General features: G+C 46.1%; 1 protein-coding gene across 2 annotated transcripts in view; it reads right to left on the bottom strand.

The window, feature by feature from the left end:
* Positions 1-27,048, bottom strand: part of ABCA2 (ATP binding cassette subfamily A member 2) — a 104,934-nt gene extending 77,886 nt beyond the window's left edge. For both annotated transcript variants that reach the window (XM_053374978.1, XM_053374979.1), the window contains exons 1-2: positions 26,933-27,048; positions 26,426-26,698 (exon numbers count right to left, since the gene is read on the bottom strand). In XM_053374978.1, the coding sequence (XP_053230953.1) occupies positions 26,426-26,491 (66 nt within the window). In that variant the 5' untranslated portion in view covers positions 26,492-26,698; positions 26,933-27,048. The remainder of the gene's footprint in view (positions 1-26,425; positions 26,699-26,932) is intronic.
* Between the last annotated feature and the right edge of the window lie 348 nt (positions 27,049-27,396).

Below are 27,396 nucleotides of genomic sequence, written 5' to 3'. Positions count from 1 at the left end.
ACATAGGCGTTCACACCATCTGTGACCCGCTTCCCAAAGGGAAAGCAATTTCCAAAGAGGAACTACAAAGTAAATTAAAAGGCACTCATACTACCTGGGTTCAGGTAGCTCAGGCTCATTCTCTTGCACAGCGTTTAGAGAGCAGGGGAGGTGGTCTAGAACACTTGCTTTGTTTGAATCCTTATGAAGCAAGTCACTTTCCTAATATAGAGCAATCTAATTGATCATGAAGCGGCGGGTGCTCATGGCCTTTGAATTGTACGGGAAACAGAATTAGGCCACCCAATTGAAGATCACAAATGGGAGGGGATCTGGACCACTCCCCTCCTCCAGTGGAGTGGTTAAGTAATATCTTTGAATATTGAATGTGTATGTCAAAGTCAATGGATAGAACAAGCTTAGAATAGCTTTGGAAGTGGATATAGGCTGTAGGGTTAGAAGTAGAAGATATGGTATTATTTGTAAGTGATAAAATGTGAAGTGTGATTAAAAAAAAAGATGGTTAGAAATTATGATATATGTAAACTGCTAAAGATGAAGTACAATGAAAATCAGATAGGTGGGACTTGGGGAAGCCCACTTAACAATGTTTAGAAAAATAAGGTTATGATAATAATTTGTTTGTATGGCTTGTCTTTTCTGTTTGTGTTTTTTATTTGTGTTATAAAATGAATAATTTTTTTGAAAAAAAATGGATAGAACAAGCATCATTAGATGTACTGCTGGATAAGTGTTTAATACAAGTGGTTTGTATTTGTTTAAAAACCAATAAAAATGTTTTTGTTTTTTTAAGTAAACCACTGAATTGCTCCACACAATGCAAACTGTTAACTTGCAAAACTCAGTGACATAAGTTATGGTGAAGGCCTTTGGCTCACAGAAATTAAACAAATTCATAGAGGGAGGGAGGAAGGATCTATCTGTGAGTATTAGGCTTGACAGCTGCATGGAGCCTTCCTTTTCAGGAGCGGTCTATCCCCTAATAGTGGATGCTGGTGAAAAGGGCTGTTGCTTCCCCTGCCCAGTTTCTGTCTTCTCCAACTCAACTGGCTGACCACTATGGGAAATGGGACATCGGGCTAGACAGACCTTTGGTGAACCCATCTGCTATCTTTACCCTTTTCCCTTAACTTTATGGTGGCTGCTATAGCAAGAAAGCCCCTCCTATGGAGAAGGGCCATAGCTGAGTGGTAGAATGTCCACTTTGCATGAAGAAGGTCACTGATTCAATCCCTGGCATCTCCAAGTAGGACTGTGAGATCCTCCTCATCTGAAACCTAGGAGAGCCACGGCCGCTCAGTGTAGACAATACTGACTTTGGCTGACCAATGCTCTGATTCAGTGTAAGGCAGCTCTCCAGGTTCCCTTGCCCCCACAGATACAGCTAAGTCCACGCACAGTACAAGGACAATCAAACCCTGGGCTCTTCTTTTTCCAAATCAGTGGTTCTGATTTCACTTCTTTTGCCATCTACCGAAGCTTCGCCAGCTAGTCCTGAGCCGCTGGGACCATCAGAAGCTCCCGCTTAAGTGCTAATTTTAATTGTGCTGTAATTAACAGATCCCATCTCAATTCCCAGCCTGAAGCTTCTGACATATCGTTTACGCAGCCCCAAAGCAAGATCAACACATTCAAAGGTAACCAATAAGATAGAAAGCTTTCATTTTTAGCTAAAATGAAAACTTTGTCAACTTTTTTTCTTTCCTTTCTTTTACTTATTGAAATTAAAATGCTTGGCAAGTGCATCGCCACAACCACTCCTAAACTCCGCCAGCAATGAATCACCCCTATTTGCATCCCACCAAGAACATGCAATGGCAAGAGTGCACAGTATGTCACCACGCCATCTCCCACCTAGTCCAGCATCCTTACTGTGGTGAACCAGATGCCCTTATACGAAGCCTGCAGGCTAGACTTGAGCACATTAGCCTTCTTCTCCCCTCCTGTGGCTTCAAGCAACTAGTATTCAGAAGCATTGCTGCCGCCAGCCATTGTGGCAGAACAGAGCCATCATGGTTAGGAGCATCAACAACCCTACCAGCGGGTGCAGAATGCCACGGCAAGGCTCCTTATGGGGTCCTTGCTGCGGGATCACATTCATCCAGTGCTTTACCAGCTGCACTGGCTCCCAGTGGAGTACAGGGTCAGGTTTAAGGTGCTGGTTTTGACCTTTAAAGCCCTATGCGGCCTAGGACCCTTGTACCTACGGGACCGCCTCTCCTGGTCTGCCCCGCGGAGGACCTTTAAAGTCCACAAATAACAACACTTTGGAGGTCCCAAGTCGCAAGGTGGTTAGATTGGTCTCAACCAGGGCCAGGGTCTTTTTAGTACTGGCCCTGACTTGGTGGAACACTCTGCCACAAGAGACCAGGGCCCTGCGGGACTTGACATCTTTCTGCAGGGCCTGCAAGACAGAGCTGTTTTGCCTGGCCTTTGATTTGGACTCAGTCTGACCCTTATGTTTCCCTCCCCTTATGGTTTTGATTTATGGGCTACTATTAAAATGAGGCTGCATTTTAAATTGTATTTTAACCCATATTTTAAATTGGTTCCTCCCCCTTCCCCCCTCCATTATGTTTTTATTGTAATTTTACTGGTGTTAGCTGGTCTGAGCCCGGCTCTGACCGGGGAGGGTGGGGTATAAATAAATAAATTTATTATTATTATCCTCATCCAAGAATCTGTTCAATCCTCTTTTAAAGCCACCCAAGTTGGTGGCCATCGCTGCCTCCTGAAGAAACCAGTTTGACAGTTCAACTCTGCACTGATTTATCTGTCCCGAATCTTCCAGCATTCTGCTTCCTTGGATGCCTGTGACTTCAGGGCTGTCTCCAGCTGTGTACAGTACTGGACAAGAAGAAACACAGCAAAAAACAAAAAAAAAAAGACCCACACTTTGGCACTGGCTATGTGGCTTTTGTGTTGCCTTTTAATCTTGGGTGGTTTTTAAATGGATGATGACAGCTACTGGTTAAGTGGGTCAGTTTTGGGGCCCTGCCCAGCCACAACAGAGAAGCTAGTGTCGCAACGGAGGGGGGAAGAATGCGTTTTTTAAATAAATAAGTAAACGAGGTGTTGTGTGTGGCACAAGCCAAATAATTCAGAGCATGTTTTGCAGAAGGCGGAGGAGGAGAATATCCTGACACATTAAAGAGCACTGCCGTGATGACTCAGCACATTTATCCAAATCACTTTGTGCTGCCAAGGCACAGCGTCAAAGAACCACCACCATATATCCAGATTGTGACAGTACTCACCAAGTAAGGAGTACCAGCGCATCATTTTTTTTCCATTTAAAAAGCAACTATATATGCCCGGGGTTCACAACAATCACCCACACCCTGGCATAGGACTGTCAACCTGATAAATTTGGGTGTTCTCCATCTCTGCACTGCAATCCAGAACACTTTCCTATTAAGGCCTACTGAGATTCAGAATTCTGATTTCTAAATGCAAGGGGTGCTGCTTTGGACAAAAGGATTCCCTGCAGAGGACACGTTTCCACTTACGGAAAGAATGTCCTCTGGCATGCAAATTTGGGGCTGCTGTTTCTGAAGAGGTATCATGAACTTTTACATGCCCCGTTCAAGCCTCCCACAACTTGCCCTTCTCAACTTGTGGGATGATCAAACAGCAATGTTCCTAAGGAACTTCTTACGTGGGTGTTGGCTATAATGAGAGAACCTCTTCACTCCATAACTGGAAAGCACTGCAGGACTTTAAAAGATCTCGGTGCAGTGCAAGAATATGTGGACTCTGATTTACTGCAGTGAAAGCAACACACAAATCATGCATTTCTAAGGGTAAGGAAGACTCGGAACATTTCTAAGCCATTTGGAGGGGTTTCTTTTCTTACACATCAAATTCAGATATACTGTACAAAACTCTCTTCCCACACTGAACGACAAAAATTTGTTTTCATTGTGTGTTTTCTACATCTACTGCTCTCTATTCATTTGAAAAATGGAGCCTCTAAATTGCACCCTCCCAAACCCAATTTCCTGCACACACACACAAAAGAAAAGAAGATTGAGACTAGGAAGAGCTTTCTAACGTAAGAGCTGTTCAGCAGTGGAACACACCACACATTGGAAGGTCATGCACTCTCCTTGGCTACAACTTTCTAAACAGAAATTGGACCACCATTTATCAGGGATTATTTAGCTGCAATTCCTACATTGCATTGCATTGGGGTAGAGGACCTTTTTGAGTACCTACCAACTCAAACGTTCTATTAATCTCATGTGACTGATAGAACATTTTCTGGTTAACGTCAGCTGGTAATGGCTTTTTGTCAATCATTATTTTTATCATAATGATTATATTAGGAGTTTTTTCTGTTACAAGTGCAAATTAAAAAATAATGGATTTAGTTTAAAGAGTGCTTGATGCACTTCAGCTGGGCACTCTGATTTTGCCGGTGTGAGTTTGAATCAAACCTGCAAAGCAGCTGCAGCTGGGAAGCGGTCTTTAGAGATTTCATCATAGCATAAACTTTCGTCTCTAAGAGTGCCACAGAATTATTTGCTGTAATTAATACAGAAAGTTCTCTGCCACCCCTCCCAATCCTGCTCCACTTCCCCTGCAGGTGGTGATTTTAAGATGCCTTCCGGAAATATGTATGTGTGTGGGGTGAAGAGACATTGGGGGATTCGCCAGGCTTGGTTGTTGGATTAACTTTGAAAGATAGCTTTCTTTTCAAGACATTGCATCCCCTCCCATACACCTACAGGTACTCTCAGGAGAGACACTGAGTCAGCCAACACGCCTCTCCCCGCTTCAGTCAAAAAGGCTTTCAGAGTGGCTTAAAGTGTAGTCAGTTAAAACAAGGCATTCCCTGCCTGTGGGTTTATAATCTAAAGCAGCACAACACACAAGGAAAAGGGAGCAGAGAAGGAAGAGGAAAAAAGCAAGCTCAGGCTCCAGTTCTTAAACAGTAGTACTTATAATGAACAGGTGGTATAAAAACAGTTCGGGGGAAAGGAGGTATCTGATGGAGCTGGTCTTTCAGCAGAGCTGAAGGAATGACTGCTGACAGGTGACAGCTATTATTATTATTATTAATAATAATAAAAAATTATACCACCTTTCACCAGAGGTTCACAGGGTGGTTTACAATATATATATAAGCAGAAAAATATGTAACCTAATAACAAATAAAAACAATAACACCCCGCCCCTAGTCCACAGACTGTTTAATCAGTCAAAGGCCTGGTTAAAGAAGAAAGTTTTCGCTTGGTGCCTAAAGGTGTACAACGGAGGCGCCAGCCGAACCTCCCTAGGGAAAGAATTCCACAAATGGGGAGCCAGTGGTGAAAAGATCCCTTCTCATGTTGCCACCCTCTGGACCTCTTAGGGAGGGGGCACACAAAGAAGGGCCTCAGAGGATGATTGCAGGATCTGGGTAGATTCACATGGAGAGAGGCAGTCCTTGTGGTACTGTGGTCCTGAGCCACTGAAGGCTTCATAGGTCAAAACCTTTGAATTGGGCCTGGAAACTAACCGGCAGCCAGTGCAGCCAGGCCAGAATCTGTGTCATACGTTCAACCCGTCTTGCCCTGGTGAGCAACCTGGCTGCCAAATCCTAGCTGAACTTTCTGAACCATCTTCAAAGGAAGCCCTATGTATAAGGTGCTGCAATAATTTGCCATCTAAGCTCCAGGAATGTGTAAACCAATAGCACACAGAGGGCGAATTCGCTTCCTATTTTCTTATCTAGCCAAGTCTCATGAGGCAGTTGAAGGGGCACTTGTTAAGATGGACAGTAAAGAAAGGCAGATGTCCAACAATATAGCCTCCCACTGATGACACAGCTGGCACAGGAAACCACATTGCCCATCCTCTGAGTCAGTACTTGTGAGGGAGTAAAGGAATTATCCGTCCTGGAAGACAACAGAAGTGCTGTGATGTCTTATCTGAGAGGACTTTGCCAGAGGCAGGAAGATAAATTACCAGAAAGCCTTGCATGCTTGTTCTGAAACATCTGCCAGATTAGCAGCTAGTGGAATCTTTGCGTGTGACTTTGTCCCTTGCCCTGACCTCGTACTCCCATGTGCAGATGCAACGCACAGGTGGAGATTTCCCTCTCCTGCCTGGAAGGGATGCATTATCTTATATGCTGCCCTCCACACTGATGCAATCATTGCGAGGTTCAGCCAGAGGGCAAGGGGAGGCAAGGGCAAGGGTAGAATGCCGCAAGAAAGCCATTCCTGATTCATCTATGAGGAAATGTTTTGTGCATCCAGGGGATTACAAAGTAGATGTGTGCATGGAGAATATATTTATAGAATAATTATAGAATATGATTATAAAGCTGGAAGGGATGCCAAAAGTAATCTAGTCCAACCCCCTCCAATGCAGGAATTGCATCTAAAGAATCCACGAGAGCTGCCCATCCAAGATCTACTTAAAAACCTCCAGTTAAGGAAAGTCTTCCAAGATAGTCTGTTCCACTGCTGAATAGCTCTTACCATCAGAGAGTTCTTCCTAATGTTTAGCTGAAATCTCCTTTCTTTTCATTTGAATCCATTGGTTTGGGTCCTACCCCGCAGAGCAACAGAAAACAAACGTGTTCCATCTTTCATGGGATTGCCCTTCAGTTTTGAAGATGGCGATCATAACCCCACTCAGTCCTCTCTTCTCCAGGCTAAACATAATCCAACTCCCTCAACCATTCCTCATAAGGCTTGGTTTCCAGACCCTTGATTATCCTGGCCTCCCTCCTCTGCACATCTTCCAGCTTGTCAGTATCCTTTTAAACTGTGGTGCCCAGAACTGGACACATGACTCCAGGTGTGGTCTGACCAGAATAGAGGGGTAGTATTACTTTCTTTGATATGGACACTATACTTTTGTTGATGCAGTCTAGAACAGCATGGTTTTTTTTTGCTACTCCATCACACTGTTGATTCATGTTAAGCTTGTGGTCCACCAAGACCCCTAGATCCTTTTCTCATGTACAACTGACAAGCCAGGTGTTCCCCCATCTTATATGCCTCTTAAGACTTTTGTCTCCAGACCCTTGATCATCTTGGTCGCCCTCCTCTGCACACCTTCCACCTTGTCAACATCCTTCTTAAATTACAGTACCCAGAACTGGACACAAGACTCCAGGTGTGGCCTGACCAAGGGAGAAGAGAGTGATACTATTCCTTCCCTTGATTTGGACACTAGACTTCTGTTGATGCAGCCTAGAATAGCATCAGCTTTTTCTGCTGCTGCATCACACTGTTGACTCAGGTCAAGACTGTGATCTATGAAGACCCCTAGATCCTTTTCACACACACACTGGTGTCAAGCTAGGTGTCCCTCATCTTGTATTTGTGCAGCCGGTTATTCCTGCCTAAATATAGAACCTTACATTTGTACCTATTGGTGTTCATTATGTTAGTTTTGGAGCAAACTGTACTCAGAAGTCATGCAGATTGGTTGGCATAATTGTTAAACTGGCCTTCATCCTAAGGGGCAAACTCCTTCCAAAGTCTCCTCCAGGGAAACAGAATCTGCTCCTCTCTGCAACCAGCCCAGCTTGGGTGTCAACCATTGTTCTTGGAGATTGCCCCTCCCCTTGTTTACTTGTTGTTGGAGGGGAGAGTTCTCTGACAATTGCCACTCTGTGCCATGAAACATTAACACCCACTTTCTTTGCCAGCTTCTGCCAGGCAGTGTCAAGTTCAGGGTGGAGTAAACTTGTTTTGCTTTGAGATTTCAGAGATGTCACTAGTATTTCTGCTCTAGCTTTTGAAAAAAGCAAGAAAGAAGGTTTTACCAAGACTAATAATGGTAACGACTTATCCACAAGCCTGTGAGGCAGACCAATATTTTACAGACAGAGAGCACAGAATAACTGGGAAAAGGTTACCCCTAGTCACCAGAACTGCAAACACCATCCTTTATAATACAGTGGCTGCATCTGTGATTAGTCACGTAAGGACAGCCTCATTCACTGACCGAAGAGGTTTTTCTTCCTACCCACTGTTATTCATTACTCATTAACAAAAGGTTCCCTGTGAAATCTTAAAACAGAAAACAAGAACAGTGCAAATAATTTTTAAAAGCCCTCAGTAAAATGTCTGGTGGGATACAAAGATCTTCACCAGGCACCCAAAAGACAACAATGTGAACACCAAGCAAGTTTCTCTGGGGAGGCCACCCTGTAACCATGGGCCACTACTGAAAAGGCCCTGCCCCACCTCCTACCTTCTTTGATTTTAAGGGTCCAGGCAGGTGTATAAGGAAGAGGAGCCAATTCACGACACAGTCACAAGATTCAGGGAGACAGGGCCAATGCAGGAGGTGCCCCATTCTTTTGTGTGGGGCTCTAGATATCCTGTCCCTTCGCCCCTCAACTTCTAAAGCAACAACAGCATGGCTTACAGGGTGGCTGGACTGCACACCACCTAAATTTGCTTTCTGGCCATGTTGGTCTGTGGTTGCTGTACACAGGAGCCTTGTAAATGCTAAGATGCCAGGCAAGACTTCCAGCTTTAACTTGTGCATAATGAACAGGTTATTGTCAACAAATTGTGGGTGGGGGAGAGGGCCCAATCCACTACAGTGTACCTAGAAAATCCTGAAAGCACCTCCCACTGAATGGTATGTGTTGGTAGCAACAAGCCAGGGTTTCTCATTTTCTTTCTCACGAAAATTCTTTCCATAAACGACTCTGCGTTTTCTTTGGCAGCGGTCGGTGTTTGTGTGTGTTATAATCAATTCGTATATAAATTTTATGGAATAAAAATAAATAGAAGCTTCAGCCGAAACTTGCACCTTCTCATATAAACTAGAATACGCCACAGGCATGTTGCTCCCATGTCTTGAAAGCACCCAGCAACACTCCCACAAGGAACCATAATCTGGACACGAAAATGATATTGGAAGGACAGAGAAAGTTTCAGTGGCCTGCAACACCCACCACCCCCAACCATTGAGCATAATGGCAGCGGTTAATGGGAGTTGTAGCCCAGTGTGGTGTAGTTGTTAAGAGTGTTGGAATAGGGCCTGGGAGAGGCCAGGGTTCGAATCCCTACTCAGCCATGAAGCTGACTGGGTAGCCTTGGGCCGGCCACCACCTCTCAGTCTAACTCACCTCACAGGGTTGTTGGGGGATTAAACAAGGATGGGGAGGACCATGTACGCCAACTTGAGCTCCTTGGAGAAAGAGGAGGGTTATAAATGCAATGAATAAATAATAAATAAACATTCATCTGGAGCGGATTATGTTGGTTGTTGCAGATGGTCACTAAAGCAATGTCCACCACTTGTTTTCGCTATCTGTATTTTAATACAGTGGTACCTTGGGTTACATATGCTTCAGGTTACAGACTCCGCTAACCCAGAAACAATACCTCGGGTTAAGAACTTTGCTTCAGGATGAGAACAGAAATCGTGCTCCAGCGGCGCGGCGGCAGCAGGAGGCCCCATTAGCTAAAGTGGTGCTTCAGGTTAAGAACAGTTCTAGATTAAGAACGGACCTCCGGAACGAATTGAGTACGTAACCAGAGGTACCACTGTAGGTTTGTGGGGGTCAGGCTTTACATTATGTTACTTTCACTGTAGCTTAATTACTTTTAAACAACCATCTTTTATATGTTTCTGGCTTTCTGTTTTTTTAGCCATGCTCGTTTTAATTCTTTGTAAGCCTCCTTGAGACCTGGTTCTTGGAAAAAGGTGGGGTATAAACAAAATCAACAAACCAACTGCACACTTCCCAGAGTGTACGAGTGTATGTGGTTACCGTCCCCATGGGGTCATCTGCCATATACTGCAACGTGGCAAGCAAGATTTGATCTGCTTCGCAAGAGTTGCAAAGCAGTATGACCTGCAAAGGCCTTGAATCTGTGTGTTTGCTGGCACAAACCCCTCTTGGGTCAGCCTCAGCTGTGATATGGGGATAATCATGGCCCCATATCACATATCTCTATTCCTTGCAACATCCTAGCAAGGAACAGAGATAACCAAGCTGAGCATTTAATAATATCAACTCAGTACTTGAAAAATTCCAGTTAGATGGAAGTGAAAAGAGAAATGAAGTGCTTAGGGCTGACATAATTTATCTGAGATTCAGAGAAGGAAAAATTTAACACATCTAGAGATTTAAAACAATTTAAGCTTTTATCTCTTAACCCCCCCCCCCCAAATACAGGAAGAAAAGAAAAATATAGATTTAAGTTTAACAATTTGCTGGATCTAACGACTATGGGGAGATTTGTTAAGCACAGGTGCATGAGCAATTTAAACAATGTTTATATGAAGCAACAGTTTATACAGAAAGCTATTTATGGTTCACATTGTCCAATATCATTTCTGTCTTCTTCACAACAACTTTATTATCTGACCCTGTCCATATATAACTAAATATATTGATACAGCATTTCCCGCTTTTACTATGTCAACCCTTTAACGAGCGCACGATAAAATTCTGCTGGCAAAGCACTAGGCACAAACAAATCTATTAAAATACAAGTAGTGGTTATGGGTAAAGTTATGTGCAGCTGGTACTTTTTATACTAGTTCCCTATGCTTTTTGGGGGGAGTGGGGGTTTGAGATGCCAGTACTCATGTATTGATAAAAGTGGTGTGGGTGCCAGCACGAAATGGCTGCCATGGGCAGTGAAAAACAAGTTGCCAAAATGGTCACAAAAGATGCCTTGCCAGCTCCAATGGCACTTTTCATATTTATGGGACCCCTCATAAAGCAATGTCTCTATGTGTCAAACAAATAAAAAGAGGGAGGAAAACATGGCTTCCACCCCAAAGGATTCTGGGAATGTAAAAGGCAACCCTGGTGATAAGGCTGCTGAGACTCTTCTGGCAGAAATCTCTCTCCCCCCCCCCCAAAAAGCTACAGTTCTCACAGAAGAAGAAATGACTATTAAATCAGTTTTAAATCTGTGGCATTCTTAATGCGGAGGATTCAGGTACGATTTTTGAAGTGGCAACCAAAACAGCAAAGAAACCACAAGGCAATATTTCCACAGGATGTGGAAACAGTGTCGCAGCTCATGAATGTGTTTAATTTCACATGATTTTTACACCTTAAAATGGATGCCTGAGGACTGGCTTATCACAACCATTGATGGGGAGAAGAAAAAAACTGAAGAGGAGCAATCGTTCCCAACCACATTCCCAACCTTGAGGCAAATCCAGCCTTCAAAAGCCATGTGGTAAAACTGGACTTGTGGATACACGCATATGTACAAATACCCACCTACCCCATAAATCTACATGGAAAGATTGCCAGTTTAGGACCCATGTTTGAAAACATGTCAATTCTCCACAAAGGCCATTTCACTGCACCAAAAGAGAAAGAGAACAAGTAGGCCACCCTCAAAATGTGTGTCAAGTTTTCATAAAGGCTGCTTTAACAAAAGAAAAACACCACATTGTGCAGTTCTTTCCATAAGTATTTTACTTCTAAAAACAAACACATAAGGTGTGTTTTTGGAATTTAGATGTGTTTGGGATCTTTGTCTGGTTGGGGGTTTGTTTGTTTGTTTGGAATTGGGCTTCTTTGACCCCCCCAAAATAAACTGCACTACAAGGACCCAAACCAGGGGGGAGGGAGAATGGAAACTTTTTCATATTTTTTTTTTAAAATGTGAAAAAGTAGAGCTTTGCATAAACCCAAAGCTAAGAATTTTCCATCATCTTATTGATTAACTTTGATAATTGCTGTCTATGTTCAATTGAAACTGTTTTGGAAGGGAATGGACACAAATTCACCTTCCAGACAAAAAAAGTGTCTGTTTCAGGTCACAGCAACTCTTGACCCTGTTTTCTTCCCCATCCCACCAGTCTCCCCCACCCCACCCGTCCCTTTTTCTTGCTGACTCCCACTGCAAAACAAGCCCCAGCCTTATAAAGAAGATATTCTTTGCTGCGTTTCCATAGCAACAGAATCCGGTTTAGAATTGCAAGCAGCACAAGCACACAACACTCATCACCAACAACACAACCACACACACGCACAAAATCACATGGTGTGTCAAGTTGGTATTAGACTACCAAAAAAATCTATAAGGCAAAAAAAGGAGGGCAGAAAAGAGAGGTGGGCACAGTTGCCAACTGACCAGGCTTGTTCTTGTGCCTGCAACAGCTGCTTGAATTGTGCAAAATCAGGTGAAGCTGTTCTTGGCACATAGAGAGATGCCACCATGCCTGGATAATGGCTGTAGATGGAGGTGCTGATTAACTACAGAGGAGCAGTGGCCAGTATAAAGTTGTCAACCCTATAGGTGGTGCAGGATGAAACCCTTCTACACAGGATTCTATTTCTGAAGACAAAACAAAAAATGAAAGGTGGGGAGGAAAATAGCAGGATTTGGGATATTTCCTCTGCCTCCCCCTCCCCTTCTGAGGCTACAGGAGGTAGGGTGGCTCTGTGGTTAAATAATAATAGTAGTACTGTAATTCACTGGAATTAAAGCAAAAGCTCATCTAGCTCTGCATTCGTCCCCCATCAAGGGCCAGACAGATCCACCTGGGGAAACTTGCAATACTGTAACTAGTGGCTCAGCACCAGAAAGATTTACCTGCAGTAGATTTAGGGCAAACCAAGAGAAAGACCTTTCCAGTCAATTCTCTTACGGAACACACTGCTTTGGCAAAGGTGCGGGACACATTCAAACCGAGGAGGAAGTCTTTATCTGTAGCGATACCTAAAAGAGCACTTTTCTCAATACCAACTGCCTTGGACCCTTCAATCAGCAGATGAGGCCTTGTTGGTGGTTACCACTGGAGGCTGCCAGGTTGTCACTGACCCATGACAGGGCCTGTTCAGTGGTGGCTCCCCTGTTGTGGAATGCCCTCTCCTAGTGAGGTCTGCGCGTCTGTCCCCATCATTATTAGCTTCCAGGAGTGGAGTGTTAAAAACACTCCCAGGCATTTGGTAGCTGAAAAAGCATGTTCCAGCCAACCCTGATTTCTGTAACTGCTTTTAGAACCTCTTGATCTGTTTTAGAATGATTTTGCTTTGTCTTTGCTTTGTAATAGTTGTGTGCCTTCAAGAGGAGCAAAGGTGAGATATAAATTCAATAAAGAATGATACAGACAAGAAAATAGCTGTGATGAGAAAATGAGACTTCCAGGTTCAGAGGTGATCTACTTCAGAATGCCAGCTGCAGAAGGGTAACAGCAAGAAAAGAGATGATGCCTTTTTGCTCTGCTTCTGGGCTCCCCAGAGGTTCAAAGATCATAGCAGTGAGAAACAAGATATGCTGGTCTCATCCAGCTGAGTGGTTTTTGTTTCCGTTTAAGTATTTTCTAGTGGATGTTACATGCATGGGAAAGGCAAATGCCTGATTTTCAATACGTCACCTCCACTCGGAGAAAGGTTGCCCTTTTGCAATATGAGCATGGCTTTTCACCCCATTTCGCTTGCAGACAGGGCTGTGATAAACATTCCCTTCCTTGTTCCTAAGCCAGTTCACGCCCAGGGAAAACCCCCTCCTATCAAAACAACATCACCTTTGCTCCCTCAACCAACGCCCAGAGTCGGCACCTGTTCCACTTTTGTTGTGAGGTGCAGAAATGGTTTCAAAACTCCCACACAGAAGGGAGGAGAAGAGATGGACATCTACTAAGTGACAGTTTTTCCCCAAACACCCTCTCACATCTCCATGGGAACAGCATGGGGAGAGTGGTGCCCACCCTAGGCCACCTGTTCCTCTGAACAAGTCAGGTAGGTGTTCAATGCCTTTTAGCTGGAACCCTGACCTAGAAACAGTTCGGGTTTTTAAAGTGCTGTATTGGCCTAGCTTATAGCCTCACTTTCCCCCCAAATTCCGACCATGGAAAGTTAAAATGCAGCTTATATTCGCAACCTTACAGTATGCAGCTAGGAGTATGGGACAAACAGCACCAGTAGTTTGGGTATTTTTTATCTTCCCCCCTCCCCACCCGCAATTTTAAAGGTGCGGCTTATATTTGGGTGTGGCTTATATTTGGGCCAATACGGTAATAAAAGTTAACGGCTCTTTTGTGCAAAAGCAGAAAGCGGTTGGCCCAAACAGTGCGAGTCCTACTCAAGAGCAAACCTCTTGAGTAATGGGCATGGCCAACTTGGATCCATTAAATTTCAATGAGCAGCACTCAGTTGACTATACTCCCCTCTGGGACCACATTCACAAAGCATTATGATACCACTTTAAACAGCCATGGTTTCTCCCAAAGAATTATGGGAACTGCAGTTTGTTAAAGGTGCTGAGAGTTGTTTGGTGACTCCAGTTCGGAAGAATAGTGTAGCTCTGGGAACAGAATAGGTGTCGCCCAAGAACTCTCAGCACTCTCAACAAACTACAGCTCCCAGAATTCTTTGGGAAAAGCCATGGCTGTTTAAAGGGGCAACATAGTGCATTATGTACATGGTGTGATTGTGGCCTGAGTCACGCCATTTCAGACTGCAGACGGGGAATGGACATCAGTGGGAAGTGCACTGCTGTCCCACTCAGGTCCTGCTTGTGGACTTGCCATTGGAACATCTGGTTAGCAACTGCGGGAACAAGATACTCATCTAGTGGCTTGATCCAGCCAGGCTCTGTTCTTAGGTAGGGGTTCACACAACGGGATACCTCTTCATATACATAAAAAAGAATGGAAACATTCAGTTGTCACATCCTCAGTTAGTCACATCCATAAACTCCAATGGGTCTACTCGGAGGACTAACACTGGACGCAATCCATTTCCCCTTAAATGCTAATTTTCTACATGCAAGGATTCTTGTGTATGTGGTGGTGGTGGTGATGCTGCATGTCCCAAGAAGAATTCAGCCTAAACAAAGGTTTTGTGAGAAGTAGACCCCGGTGGGGAAATGCAGCTTAAGGATTTTCTCTTCCAAAACAGCGCCTCCAGCTACCTGCCCAGTAACCCAAAACTTGAGCTGCAGCTCGGTGGTACAGTGGTAGAACATTTGCTTTGCATACAGGAGGTTACAGCTTCAACCCCAGTCATTTCCAGGCTGGGAGAGAACCCTGCCTGAAACCTTTTAAGAATCACTGGCAGTTGGTGCACACGGTAAACTATTGGTCAGACTTGGTATAAGGCAGCTTCCCCTACTCCAGAGCCCACAAGTCAGCCCTGTGCACTGCTTTCCAGTCTTCAAAACCATCCAGGAAATGTTCTCTAACCCCTCTAACTACCAACTTCAGCTGAACTCAAGAAGGGTGTCAATTTAATAAAGCAAGTTCAGTTGGAGCCCTAAGGGCATTTCACAGCATACAGGCCAACTATGGGGCTGAGGACAGCTCAGTCCCCCCACTATGTTGGGACAGGGTTGAGGCCCCCCCCCCAATCTTGAGGTGCCGGGCCCTGTCAGGCCTTCCCGCTGCAGCAGAGGGACTTGTTGGGCCTCACAGCCTCCTTCTGATGTGTGTGACATCACATATGTCGCACGTGTGACATCACACACATTTGCCACACAGAACTCAGTGCCTCTATTTCACAGGGACCAAGTATTGGTACAATCAACTCTCCAAGAGTTATGAATAAATTCCTTTGTTTGTTTGTTTTTAAAACTGCCTTCAACCTTCTGGCTCATTACCAGCAAGGGAAGTCAAACCATTCAGACTGCAATAGGGCCCAGCGCTGGTGTGACTTGCTCCTGCAATTGGGGAAGCGGGTTGCAGGGGGAAAGAGAGAATGAACCAGCTATCTGCCCCAGTTGTGCACTGACCAGAAATGGTTCGCCACTGTTTCCCCTGCTTCAACCCTCCCCACCACCTTTTAAATGTGGTCGTAAGGAAGTTGGCTTGTAGCGCAGTGGCAGACCACCTGTTGTGCAAGCAGACGGTCCCTGTTTCAATTCCTGGCAACTCCAGGTAAAAAGATTGGACCGGGGGGGGGGGGGAGAGAGACCCTTCTCTGCCTGTGGCCCTGGAATGTCACAGCCAGTCAGGGTACAAAATACCAGGCTAAAGAAGTGAATTGGCTTGATCTGGTTAAAGACAGCTACTGTACATATGTTAATCCAGTGCTTTCCAAAGTGGGCAGGGGAATAATTGCGGAGGGGGGGGAGTGAGGGGCTAAGAGGCAAGGTCGTACCTTGGAAGTCGAACGGAATCTGTTCCGGAAGTCCGTTCAACTTCCAAAACGTTTGGAAACCAACATGTCAGACATTCGGGTTCCAAAGAAAGTTCGCAAACCGGAACACTTGCTTCTGGGTTTGCGGCGTTCAGGAGCCAAAACGTTTGAGTCGCTAGGCGTTCGTCAACCAATGTACGACTGTATTCTGAACAACGCTTTTTATAAAGTAGGGGACATTAGGGATGAGTTCATGGAACCAAGAGGCTGATGGCCTGAAAACGTTAGGGGACCAATGAATTAATCCCATATTCATCACCCTCAGATGAAACACAACTTTGCACTTTCCCCACCTGCCCCCACCTCAAACCAGAGCTTAGATTGGATGCTCCTCAGGGCAGAGAGCTGTTTCTGATGCTCGGTGTACTGAGTTAAACACTTGGCTAGTTCAGATGACAACCTTGAGCTAGGCTGAGAACTTTGAGAACTTAAAGTCACTTGATCCAGGGCCAGTCTGCATATATATTGGCCTATTTCAACCTCTTTTTCTTAATGGTGATTGCTCCTGCTCAGGCTGCACAGAAAAAGCATTTTGGTTCCAAAAATTCATTCTGATTGTGCAGATAAAATAGAACTGATAGAATTCTACAGCATGTGCCGCTAGTGTTTGGAAACAGTCCAGATCCAATGATCCCCAGATGGTGGAGATGTCAGGCACCATCCTGACACCCAGGCATCTTCACTTTGTCGCAAATGCACCTGGCGCTGGCTAATTTCGAACACCCCTTAAATAAATAACAATTCACCAGGCAGCGACCACACAGAGGAACTCCACTTAATGGCTTCAAAGCCTCATGCTTTCGGCTTTCTGACTGGGAAGAGAGCCCACGGAACAAACACACAGTGTGCCTTTAACAACCCACACGAGCTGCCCTGGCAGAACTGGGCAGGACCCATTGCTGCAGTTACTGCTGCCTCAAGTAAAAACAAATCCTCTTTTGTCCTTGCTGCCAAGCCAACTTTAGCAAACACCCGCACACACACCTTCATAAAAACAATAACCAAGCAAAGGGACTCATTTCAAGCTGGTGAATGCTTTCAAATCTCTACCATCTTTGCTATTTATTTCTAGGGCACTTTTCAGAGGGTGCATGCAAAACAGCAACACACAAAATACATGGACGTGCAAGGGCCAAAGTGCAACATACATGGACGTATAAGGGCCAAAGTGCATTGGAAGAGCATACAATTTGCATGCAAAGGACCCCAGGTTCAATACATAAGTATGTTCAGGTAGGAAGCAAATACTTTCAAGAGAAGAAATAGTATCACCTTCTTCCACCTTGGTCAGGCCCACCTGCAGTCCTGTGTCTGGTTCTGAGCACCACAGTTTAAGGAGGATATTGACAAGCTGGAAGGTGTGCAGAGGAAGGCAACCAAGATGATCAAGGGTCTAGAGACAAAGTCTTAAGAGGAACAGTCAAGGCAGCTGGGTCTGTTTAGCCAGGAAAACGGGAAACTGAGAGGTGATGTGCTAGCCATTTCCAAATATCTGAAAGGTTGTCACATGGAAGATGGATCAAGCTAGTTTCCTGGTGCTCTGGTGGGTATGACCCGAACCAATGGATTCAAATTACAAGAAAAGAGATTCTGACTAAATGTTAGAAAGAACTTTCTGATGCTTTGAAGGTGGTGAACTCTCCCTCATTAGAAGCTTTTGAACAGAGGTTGGGTGGGCATCTGTGAGATGCTTCCAGGGTAACTAGATGCATTGCAAATGAAAAGTGATGCCCACTGAGACCTCTGGATTGCCCAGAGGAAGTCTGTAGACGTAACTAGTAGTTCTGGCTAAAAGAGTGACCGCGGGGCAGGGGGCCCAATCCACCACATACAGCATACTGGGTCCAGAAAATCCTCTTGGCATCTCATCAGAGTAAGCTCTGCTAGCCAGATCTTGGTTTTATCCCCCTCCCCAAAATTCAACCTATTTTTTAATCTAAACCAGCAAATGCACATTTTCAAAACCAATCTGTGTCATGGTCCTGGGTCCCAAGCTTATTAAACATCTAGCACCAGCTTACCAAACTCTGACTATTGGAATAAAAACAGGCTTTGTAAGAACAGAAGAAGGAGGAGGAGAACACTGAGTGGGGTGGAGGGGCTGTTTGTACCAAGACCCTGCTCTCAGCTTCCCCTATCAAAGTCAAAAGCAGATGGTGCAGAAACTCCTTAATCTTAGAGTTTGAAATACGTATCTTTTCATAGTGCCGCCCCCCACTTTAAAAGTGGGAGTGTGTGGGGCCATTGGCAAGGTCAGGGATATAGCTGATTACTATTTTTATGGAGAGAAAGGGATTTTAAGAGTCAAGAAGGCACATTTGCCATTCCTTGTAGCTCCTGTTAAAAGCTATTATTACAATTAATTTAATAATGGCTTTCTAAACTTCTCAATGTAATTAACACAGGGGTGCCCAAACTTTTTTCAAAGAGGGCCAGATTTAATGAAGTGAACATGCATGAGGGCTGACCAAAGTTCTTAAGCTTTTTTTAGGATTTTACCCCAGGAGGTAGACTGCCACGGGGGCTAGATTAAATCGACTGGCGGGCCGGATTAGGACATGCCTGAATTAACACATGGGATTATTAAAAACAGTTAAAAACACAAGAACAAATACATTTCAACCAAGGCTAAAACCATAACCAGAGGACACTCATGGTGAAGACCCATTCATGCAGCTGCGATGAAAACCTGATGGAACAAAAATCTGTCCCACTTCTTCTAGAGAGTGTAGATAGTGGGCACCTGAAGTATCTCAAACAGGAATGCCGTTCCACAGGACAGGGGCAGCCACACTAAAAGCCCTGCTCCGAGTTACTGCGGAGTCGGCTCCTGAGGTCTTTGGAGCTTACAGGAGAGACTCTCCCACAGACCACAGCCATTCACTGGGTGCATAAAGGGATAAGGCTCTCTCTCAAGCAACCTGATTTGTTTAGGGCCTTTTATGTTAGTTACAACACCTTGAACTTGGCCCGGTCGCAAATTGGCAGCCACTGAAAATCCACAAGCAATGGTTTATTATGCTGGTGATAGTACGGCCCCACAATCAACCTTGCCTCTGCATTTTGTACCAGCTGCTACAGCCTCCAGACCAAACTCAGCATAGCCCCACTTAGCTCCCTGAGCCTCCAGTCGCTCTCTGGTCTCCAGGGACACCTCTCAGCATGCCCCTGCTTTTCTGCATGTTGCTGTGAACTTCTGGAGAGTAGGAGCAGTGAGGGAGGGAAAGACTAAATTATCCACTACGGTCTGCAGATGCCCTCCTTGACTGCGCCTAAGCAGATGTCCACTGGGTGGGAAGCTGGAGAAGGGCCTTGTCTTTTGTGGCCCCTGCCACACAGAACAAACTCTGTACTGGGATTCAGCCAGCACCCACTAAAACATCCTCTATTCAGCCAGCGTTCTTCCTCTTGACCCACTACTGCAGGCTCCTAAAATCACAGAATCGTAGTGTTGGAAGGGACCCAAAGGGCCATCTAGCCCAACCCCCCTGCAATGCAGAAACCACAACTAAAGAATCCCTGGCAGATGGCCACCCAACCTTTGCCATCGCCCTTGGTGTTATTAAGACCTTTTGCTTTTATTTGAACTTTTTTGCTGCTCTAATGTAAACTTCTTTGGTATTTTCTGAAACAGCAATATAAAAATTCTTTTAAAAAATATTATTCCATTACTACTACTACTACTACAGCCTCTTCTTGCACTTAAATCAGGCGTCCTGACTCCCTGATTTCTCAGGTATAAAGAAACCCCTGAAAAGTCTCCAAGCTGAAGCTGCTGTGTGGCCTGGCTGTTGCTGCTGCAGCCTGTCCTGTCCTGATGCATTCAGTGCTGCACCTCGGTGCTGGAGGAGAGAGAGAGGACACGGCTGTCGCAGCAGGATGCGTGGCTGAATCCACTGTGGAGTGAAGCCCCAGGGTCCTTCTGGGAGAGGAGGCAGCACAAACAGTGACAGCACAGCAAGGTCACAGCCATCTCACCTCTGGGATGCGGGGCCAGGCTGGGCAAGGCCCTAGGTGCTCGCTTCAAAAGGCATCAGAAGCTCAGGCTGGACTCCCCCCCCCCCCGCTGCAACCAGGCACTCTCTCGGGGGGGCCCCCATTACATTCACCTGCTCTCAGGGCATACTGGCTCCTTTCCAGTGGTGGCTCCAGTATTCCATACAGTCGTGTAGAGTTGGATGGCACCCACAGAGTCATCTAGTCCAACCCCTTGCAATGCAAGAATTCACAGCCAAAGAATCACTGACAACCTCTAAAAACCTCCCATGAAGGCGAGGCCATTAGCTTCCAAGGGAGTCCACAGTCAAACAGCTCTTACTGTAGTAAGGTTCTTCCTACTGTTTAACCGGAATTGCCTTTCTTCTAACTTGAATCCATTGGTTCAGGTCCTACCCTCTGTAGCAAAAGAAAACAGGCTTGTTCCATCATCTATGTGACAAGTCCTTCAGGTATTTGAAGATGGCTATCCTCTCAACCTATTGGTCTCCTCTTTTCCAGGCTAAACAAAATCCAACTCCCTCAACTTCAGGCTTGGTTTCCAGACCCTTGGTTATCCTGGCCTCCCTCCTCTGCCCATATTCCAGCTTGTCAATATCCTTCTTAAACTGTGGTGCCCAGAACTGGACACAGAACTCCAGGTGTGATCTGGCCAAGGCAGAATAGAGCAGCGCTATTACTTCCCATGTCCTGGGTGCTAGACTTCTATTGATGCTGCCTTGAATAGCACTGGCTTTTTTGCTGCTGCATAATACTGTTCACTCATGCTTGGAGGACCCCTGCGAGAGGTCCCACTCCCTGGGGATCAGTGTTGTCTCTCAAGGGGTCAGTGCGCTCTTTGAAGCAGATCCCAGGGACTCTTGCAAAAAAGCCCCCCCCCCTTGCTGGGGTGTAGCTGTTACTTGGCTAGTGCCCAACCCTGCAATGCTAACTCCACCACACATGTTTGCTAGCGAAACCAACAAAAATATCTCACACAGAAATTAATTAGCACCTAAACCAAACTGCAATCACACACACACACACACACACACACACACACACTGAAACATCCAATGAAGCAACTGAATCTTGGACAGGAAAAAGAAAGGACTTCTTCACGCAGCACATAGTTAAACGATGGAACTCCCATAGGAAGCAGTGAAGGCCACCAATTCAGATGGTTGTAAGAGAGGATTGCACAATTTCACTGAGAAGGCTAGCCATGGCTTCCAGCCACAATAGCTGTGCTCTGCCTCTGAAGTCAGAGGCAGTAGCACACGGGTAGGCAAACTAAGGCCCAGGAGCCGGAGCCGGCCCAACTGCCTTCTAAATCCAGCCCGCGGACGGTCCGGGAATCAGCGTGTTTTTACATGAGTAGAATGTGTCCTTTTATTTAAAATGCATCTCTGGGTTATTTGTGGGGCGTAGGAATTCCTTCATTCCCCCCCACCAAATATAGTCCGGCCCCCCATAAGGTCTGAGGGACAGTGGACCGCCCCCCTGCTGAAAAAGTTTGCTGACCCCTGCAGTAGCGCTTCTGAATGCCAGTTCCTGGAAACGGCAGGAGGGAGGAAGAACAGAACCACAGAACTGTAGAGTTGGAAGGTACTCTGAGGGTCATCAGTTCCAACCTCCTGCAATGCAGAAATCTCAACTAGATCTTGCATGGCAGGTGGCCATCCAACCTCTGCTTAAAAACCTCCACGGAAGGAGAGCTCACCACCTCTCGCGGATGCAACAACGCACCGAGTCAGCAAACAGAATAAAAACCTACCAATAGGCAGAAAACCCAATATAGCAGTAGGCCCCTGTTGCACCCACAAAGGCAATGTGTTGCACAGGAAGGCTCAATTTCTACACTGCAGCTAACGCTGGTAAATACACCTTGCCACACACACAAAAACACACAATGTGGGCAAAAGGGCATCTTCGCATTCTACTTGTAGTTGTAGTTATGTGTTGTGTGAAGAGGAACTTCCTCTCACCTATCCTGAATTGACTGCTAATTGATTTCATGGATGCCCCAGGTAGGTTTTAATATTATCCCTCTTGGCTTTCTCCACACAACGCATCATTTTACTTACATCATGCACCTCCAACCCTCCACCGCAGGCTTACTCAACATTCTACACCCCACACCTAAACCGAAAAGCGCCAAACATTCCCCTGAATCATTTTGCTCGCTCTTTCCTGCACCTACAATCTCATTTTTTATGCAGGGCAACCAGAACTGTATGCAGCATTCCAAGTGCAATTATATAGATTTATATAATTCTGATACTGGCAGGTCTCGTTCCTGGTCAGTCACCACCAGTTCAGACCCCACAAGTGCGTATGTGAAATTAGGGATTTTTTGTGTGTCTTAATGTGCATCACTTTACACTTGCTTACAATGAATTGCATTTGCCATTCTGCTACTCATTCACCCAGTCTGGAAAGATAAGACCACCTCACAATTCCTTTTTGCTTTAACCACCACGAACTATTTGGTACCACCAGGAAACCTGGCCACTGCACTGCTCACCCCTAACTCTGGATCGTTTATGAAGAAGTCAAAAATCATAAGAAATCAGATCTCTGGGCAACAAGGCCACCAAGTATTCTTAGCTGAAGCAGCAACTGAGTCTCTTTCGGTGATAATGCCTCTTTACCTAACAACATGGGCAAGCTTGAACCATCACTGGGCAGTTATGACGACTGGTTTATTCCAAGAGAATAAATTATGGGAATAGTTCAGTCAGTAGAGCATGAGACGTAGTATCAGAGTTGTGGGTTTTTGAGCACCACACTGGACAAAAAGATTCCTGCATTGCTGTGGGTTGGAATAGATTGACCTCATGGACCCTTCCAACTCTACAATTCTATATGATCAAACCCTCCTGGAAGCCGCAGTCAGACTCACAAGCACCATTTCCACATTCTAGCCGTGTGGAGTTATTCAACGACAAAACCAAGGTACTCAGAACATGCTCAGAGGTACTTTCTCTGTACCACCCATGCCCCAGAAACAGATTCCAACCCTGAGGGCCTGGCCCCAGTCTACTTTTGTTTTGTTAACAAGCTCTCCGCAGAGTTAATCACCCCAGAAGCAAAATATTACACTGGCTACCTAGGAAGATCTGGGTTCATCCTGCAAAAGTCCTTCATTAGAATGCACATATATTAAAGGGAAGAAAGGAAAATCAATGCCCCTTGCTGCCTTGCTTCAGCAGAGGATTCCAGTGCAGTGACAAGAGAGCTGAACTAGGAAATGTGGCAATACCCCAGACTCATACAGGATGCAGGTAGAAACCACTGGAAGAAAGGCCAACACCTGAGTTTTAGAATCTCTTTTTAAATACCAAGGCTGAGCCCTGGCCTGTTATTCGAGTGCCCAGTGCAGATGCACAGAGCTCCTCTTCCTAACCCCTGAGACCCCCATACTTTGGATCAAATGGAAGGTCAGAAACTCTTCAGACAAATCCAGCCCCTTTAAAAGGCGTTGGTGGTGCCAACTCAGAGGTATCAACGTAAGTATGAAAAGTGGCAGCCTCAGCAGGCTACTTTGCCAGGGGGTGGTTTGAGAAGGGCTTTGTCCCTCGTTTCCCCCACCCCACTTCCCACAATCCCCCCTTCTCAAAACAGCCTTCCAGCAAATCTGGTTGCCGGCTAAAGTATTGTGGGACAAGATAGACCCCCCCCTTCTCAAAATGAATCCATACACTTGGTGGTGTGGCAGCAAAAGGAAGGAGGAATCTAGCAAGGGTCAGGATAAAGCCCCAATCATTTCCCACCCCTCTCTCAATCTTTCTCATATATAACATCAAGCAAAGCTGCCCCGGATGTTTTGACAAGTAGGGAAAGAAGAGACTTTAAAAAATAAATGGAAAGGGAGGGAGGGAGGGAGACAGACCTGACCCACATAAGATTGTCACAGTCAGGAAATTTGGGGGGGGGGGAGAGCAGTGGAGCAATGAGACCTGGCTGCTTGGGCAGGTTGCACGTGGGAGATGAGTCAGTTAAGAGGCACCCCAGAGCAGGGACCCGCAGCTGGTCACGGCCAGCCCGATCTGTGCAGCAACAGAAAGTATTTCTCTCCAAACAACATATGGAAGAGGATGTTGATAATCTGAGGAGGGGCACACCTGCACCATGGCTACACACAGGTGAGAGCTGCAGGAGCACCAGAACACTGCTTTTGCAAAGGTGGTGCCTACAGCAGAGACTGGGATAGATGGATGGGTGCTAGCAGCCTCCCTGCCCCCACTCTTTATCCTATATTGTTTATAAATAGACCACCTGCCAGGCTTTGGAGGCCAAGCAGCCACCAGGCCGCTGTGCTGGCAGAGGGAGGGAAACAGATCGCAGCCAAAATCTCAACCAAGGCGGCCATGGCACGCCACAGGAAAATTTCCACAGTCTTGCGCTATCCTGCTCTGTCTCGAGACTGGGCAACTGCCTAGGATCTGGGCTGGTTGTGCTTCACTTTTGGAAAGGAAACCACAGAACCTATGCCTCCATATTTTTATATTTTTAATATTTAGAAGGCCAGGCAACTCTGAGTTGTAAACGAAAGAGGGAGAATTATATATCCCTCATTAAAAAAAAAGGCACTCTTAAGCCAGATCAGCAGTCCATCTGATCGGTATTCTGCCAACAAACACTGGCCAATCAAATGCCCCAGGGAGGCTCACAAGCAAAGCATGATGGGAATATCCATCCCATGCTGCTGTTGATGCCCAGCAACTAGTAACTAGAAAATTTACTCTCTCTGGTAAAGGAGGCTGGAAGGTTATCATAACCAGCGGCTGCTGATATGACTATTCCTTTTAACCTTTATTTAAAGAGGCACATGAATTTTACAAGCAATCAAGAATTCCTGTGGCAAGGAGTTCTGCATACCAGTGAGTCTAAATATAGACCCAGTCCAGGGGGGAAACTGGATTTAAATCTCACCTTAGCCTCCATCCTCCTAAAATGACCCAAATTTTAAAGGTGTCAGTGAAGCTATCTGAATGGTGCACCCCAGTATTCTTCAAGACAATATAAGGGACCCAAAGAGCCCCATTCAGACACTGCCTAGCGTAGCCCAGACTCTTTAAGGAGGCAAAATGTTATAGGGCAGCCCTACAGCCTTCCTAAAAAATTAAAACTTATTCTCTCCACACACACAGGGGTGGCACTGCCCAAAAAATAAGAAGATTCCTAGATTTGGAAGGGATGCCAAGGATCATCTAGTCCAACCCCGTAATGTAGGAATATGCAGCTTTCCCATATGAGGATCAAACCTACAACCTTGGCATCATCCGCACCACGCTCTAACCAACTGAGCTAAGTAACTGGAATGCACCCATTAAATGCTTCTCATACCTTTTACGTAGGAGAGTGGGGTAAAAATGTTTGGATCCGATGTTTATTTTTATTTTTTAACCCACAAATATTTTAAGAGAGATATATTTTGAACTGTGCAGTTAGTAGATACCCCTCCCCAAAATAACCCCATCTATCCCTTCTTTTGAGCCACGTAAGCACCATGGGGCAAGCTGTTCCACAGGTTAACAATGTGTGGTGCAAGGAAATGCTTTCTTCAGCCCTGTTCACCTTTCTGCCTCACATTTAGGAGGTGAAAAGTGTGGGGGGGGGAGCAAGGAGAAATCACACCCCAGATGTGGATGCAATGTTGAATGACCACATTCTGAAACTGGCAGATTCAACCTCACCAACCTTTTGCAGGTTAATTTGCAACAACTGCAAGAAATTACTAAAAATTAGTGGTGGGGAGGGCAGGGTCTATTGAGGAAGCAATGAGCACCCCCCCAACACCCAAAACAGCACTGAGCTCCTAACCACCTCTCAATTAAGGGGGGGCGTCCTTCCCCTATCACTTCACCCCCTCTCATCTTAATCAAGAAAACAGGAGTGCCTTTCCTGCACCCAAAACAGAGTAGGAATGGAAGCATCATTACAAATATCCTTTCTTGTAGTCAAACCAGAAGTGGGGGGGGGGCGGCGGGGGGCGGCGGAAGGTGAGAGACCCCTGTCCCAAACACAGACTAATCAAACTAACCATTACCCCACTTGCGGCCTTAAAGGAGTTGTGGCTTTTTTTGGGGAAGGGTCTTTCCTCACCCCAGTAGAAAATTGTCTTTTTTTAAGAAAAAAGCAAACCATACTTGCTCACAGCTTCCCGGTTCCCCGGGGGCCTTGCAGCCCCGGTGCTTAAAAATAAAAGGAACGGTGTTGCGGGGGGTGAGTTCCAATCCTGCCCGCCCACTCCCACCAGCATTCCCAGTCACAGCTCTTTGAAGATAACTCTTCCCCTCCTAAAAGAAAAGAAAACCCTTCCGCCAACTCCCCCCGCGCAACCCCCCGGCCCCCCCCTCTACTAACCGGACTCCGTCGCTTGAGGGTAACATTCTTCCATAGCAAGAGATACAACTGGTGCAAAAACCCCATCTTGGCTGCTCCGGCGAGGCATCAGCTGCAAAGCATTGCGGGCGGCGGAGGCAAATCGGTGGGGAGAGAAGTTGGGGGCACAGCCCGGCCTACCGAGAGGTCTTCTGAGCCGACGCTCCCCGGCTCCCCCCGCCCGAAATTGAAATAAAAGCCGGCTTTTGATTCAGCGGCGATAGCGGCGGCCTGGCGAGCTTTCGGCTTTGTCTCCTGCAGATCAGGGGTGGGAAGGAAAGCGGATATTATCAGGCACCCTTTTTAAAAAAATGGAGCGGAGCTGGGAGGGCTGGGAATCAGCCTTTTGCAACCCGGTGCAAGGCAGCGGCAGCAGCAGCAGCAGCAACAACCCAAACAGACAACCCTGCTAACATGCAATTGAGAAACTGCCGGTCCATTTCGCTTTCCAAGGGAGCGGGGCCCCTGGCTATCTCCCCTTTTCATTACCGAGCACACATCTGCCTGCCTGTGCCTGCCAGTCTCCGGTTTTCTGCTGCTGCTGCTGCTGCTGCTGCTGCATTGCAAGCCTCTTAGCCCGCCCCTATCCCAGCGCCAGGCCCCGGCCTCTTAAAGAGGCAGCAGCAGCAGCAGCTCCGGCTCAGCTGGGCGAGGGCACGGACTCCGGGAGAGGGATAAAGGAAGATTTGCGCTCCTGGATCCCCGAATGGATTACCAGCCGGCGTCACCCCCCTCCGCCCCGACAAAGACCTGGTGGCCGGAGAGGAACAGATTGACTCTCACTCTGCAGCCCTGTTTAAAAAGCATTTCCTGCAGATACCCGCTGCTCCGCCGCCCGCTTCTCCTGAAAGATTATATGTCACAATTAATCTGCTAATTAAATAACCCATCCTGATTCTGATGGCGTGGGCTGCTGCACAAGGAAGCTTCTGCCCTAATAGGGAATGGATTCG

The sequence above is a fragment of the Podarcis raffonei genome, chromosome Z, assembly GCF_027172205.1.
Source record: "Podarcis raffonei isolate rPodRaf1 chromosome Z, rPodRaf1.pri, whole genome shotgun sequence".
In the NCBI taxonomy this organism is placed as follows: domain Eukaryota; kingdom Metazoa; phylum Chordata; class Lepidosauria; order Squamata; family Lacertidae; genus Podarcis; species Podarcis raffonei.
Note: the sequence above shows the minus strand (reverse complement) of the source record. Positions and strands in the feature narration are given on the sequence as shown.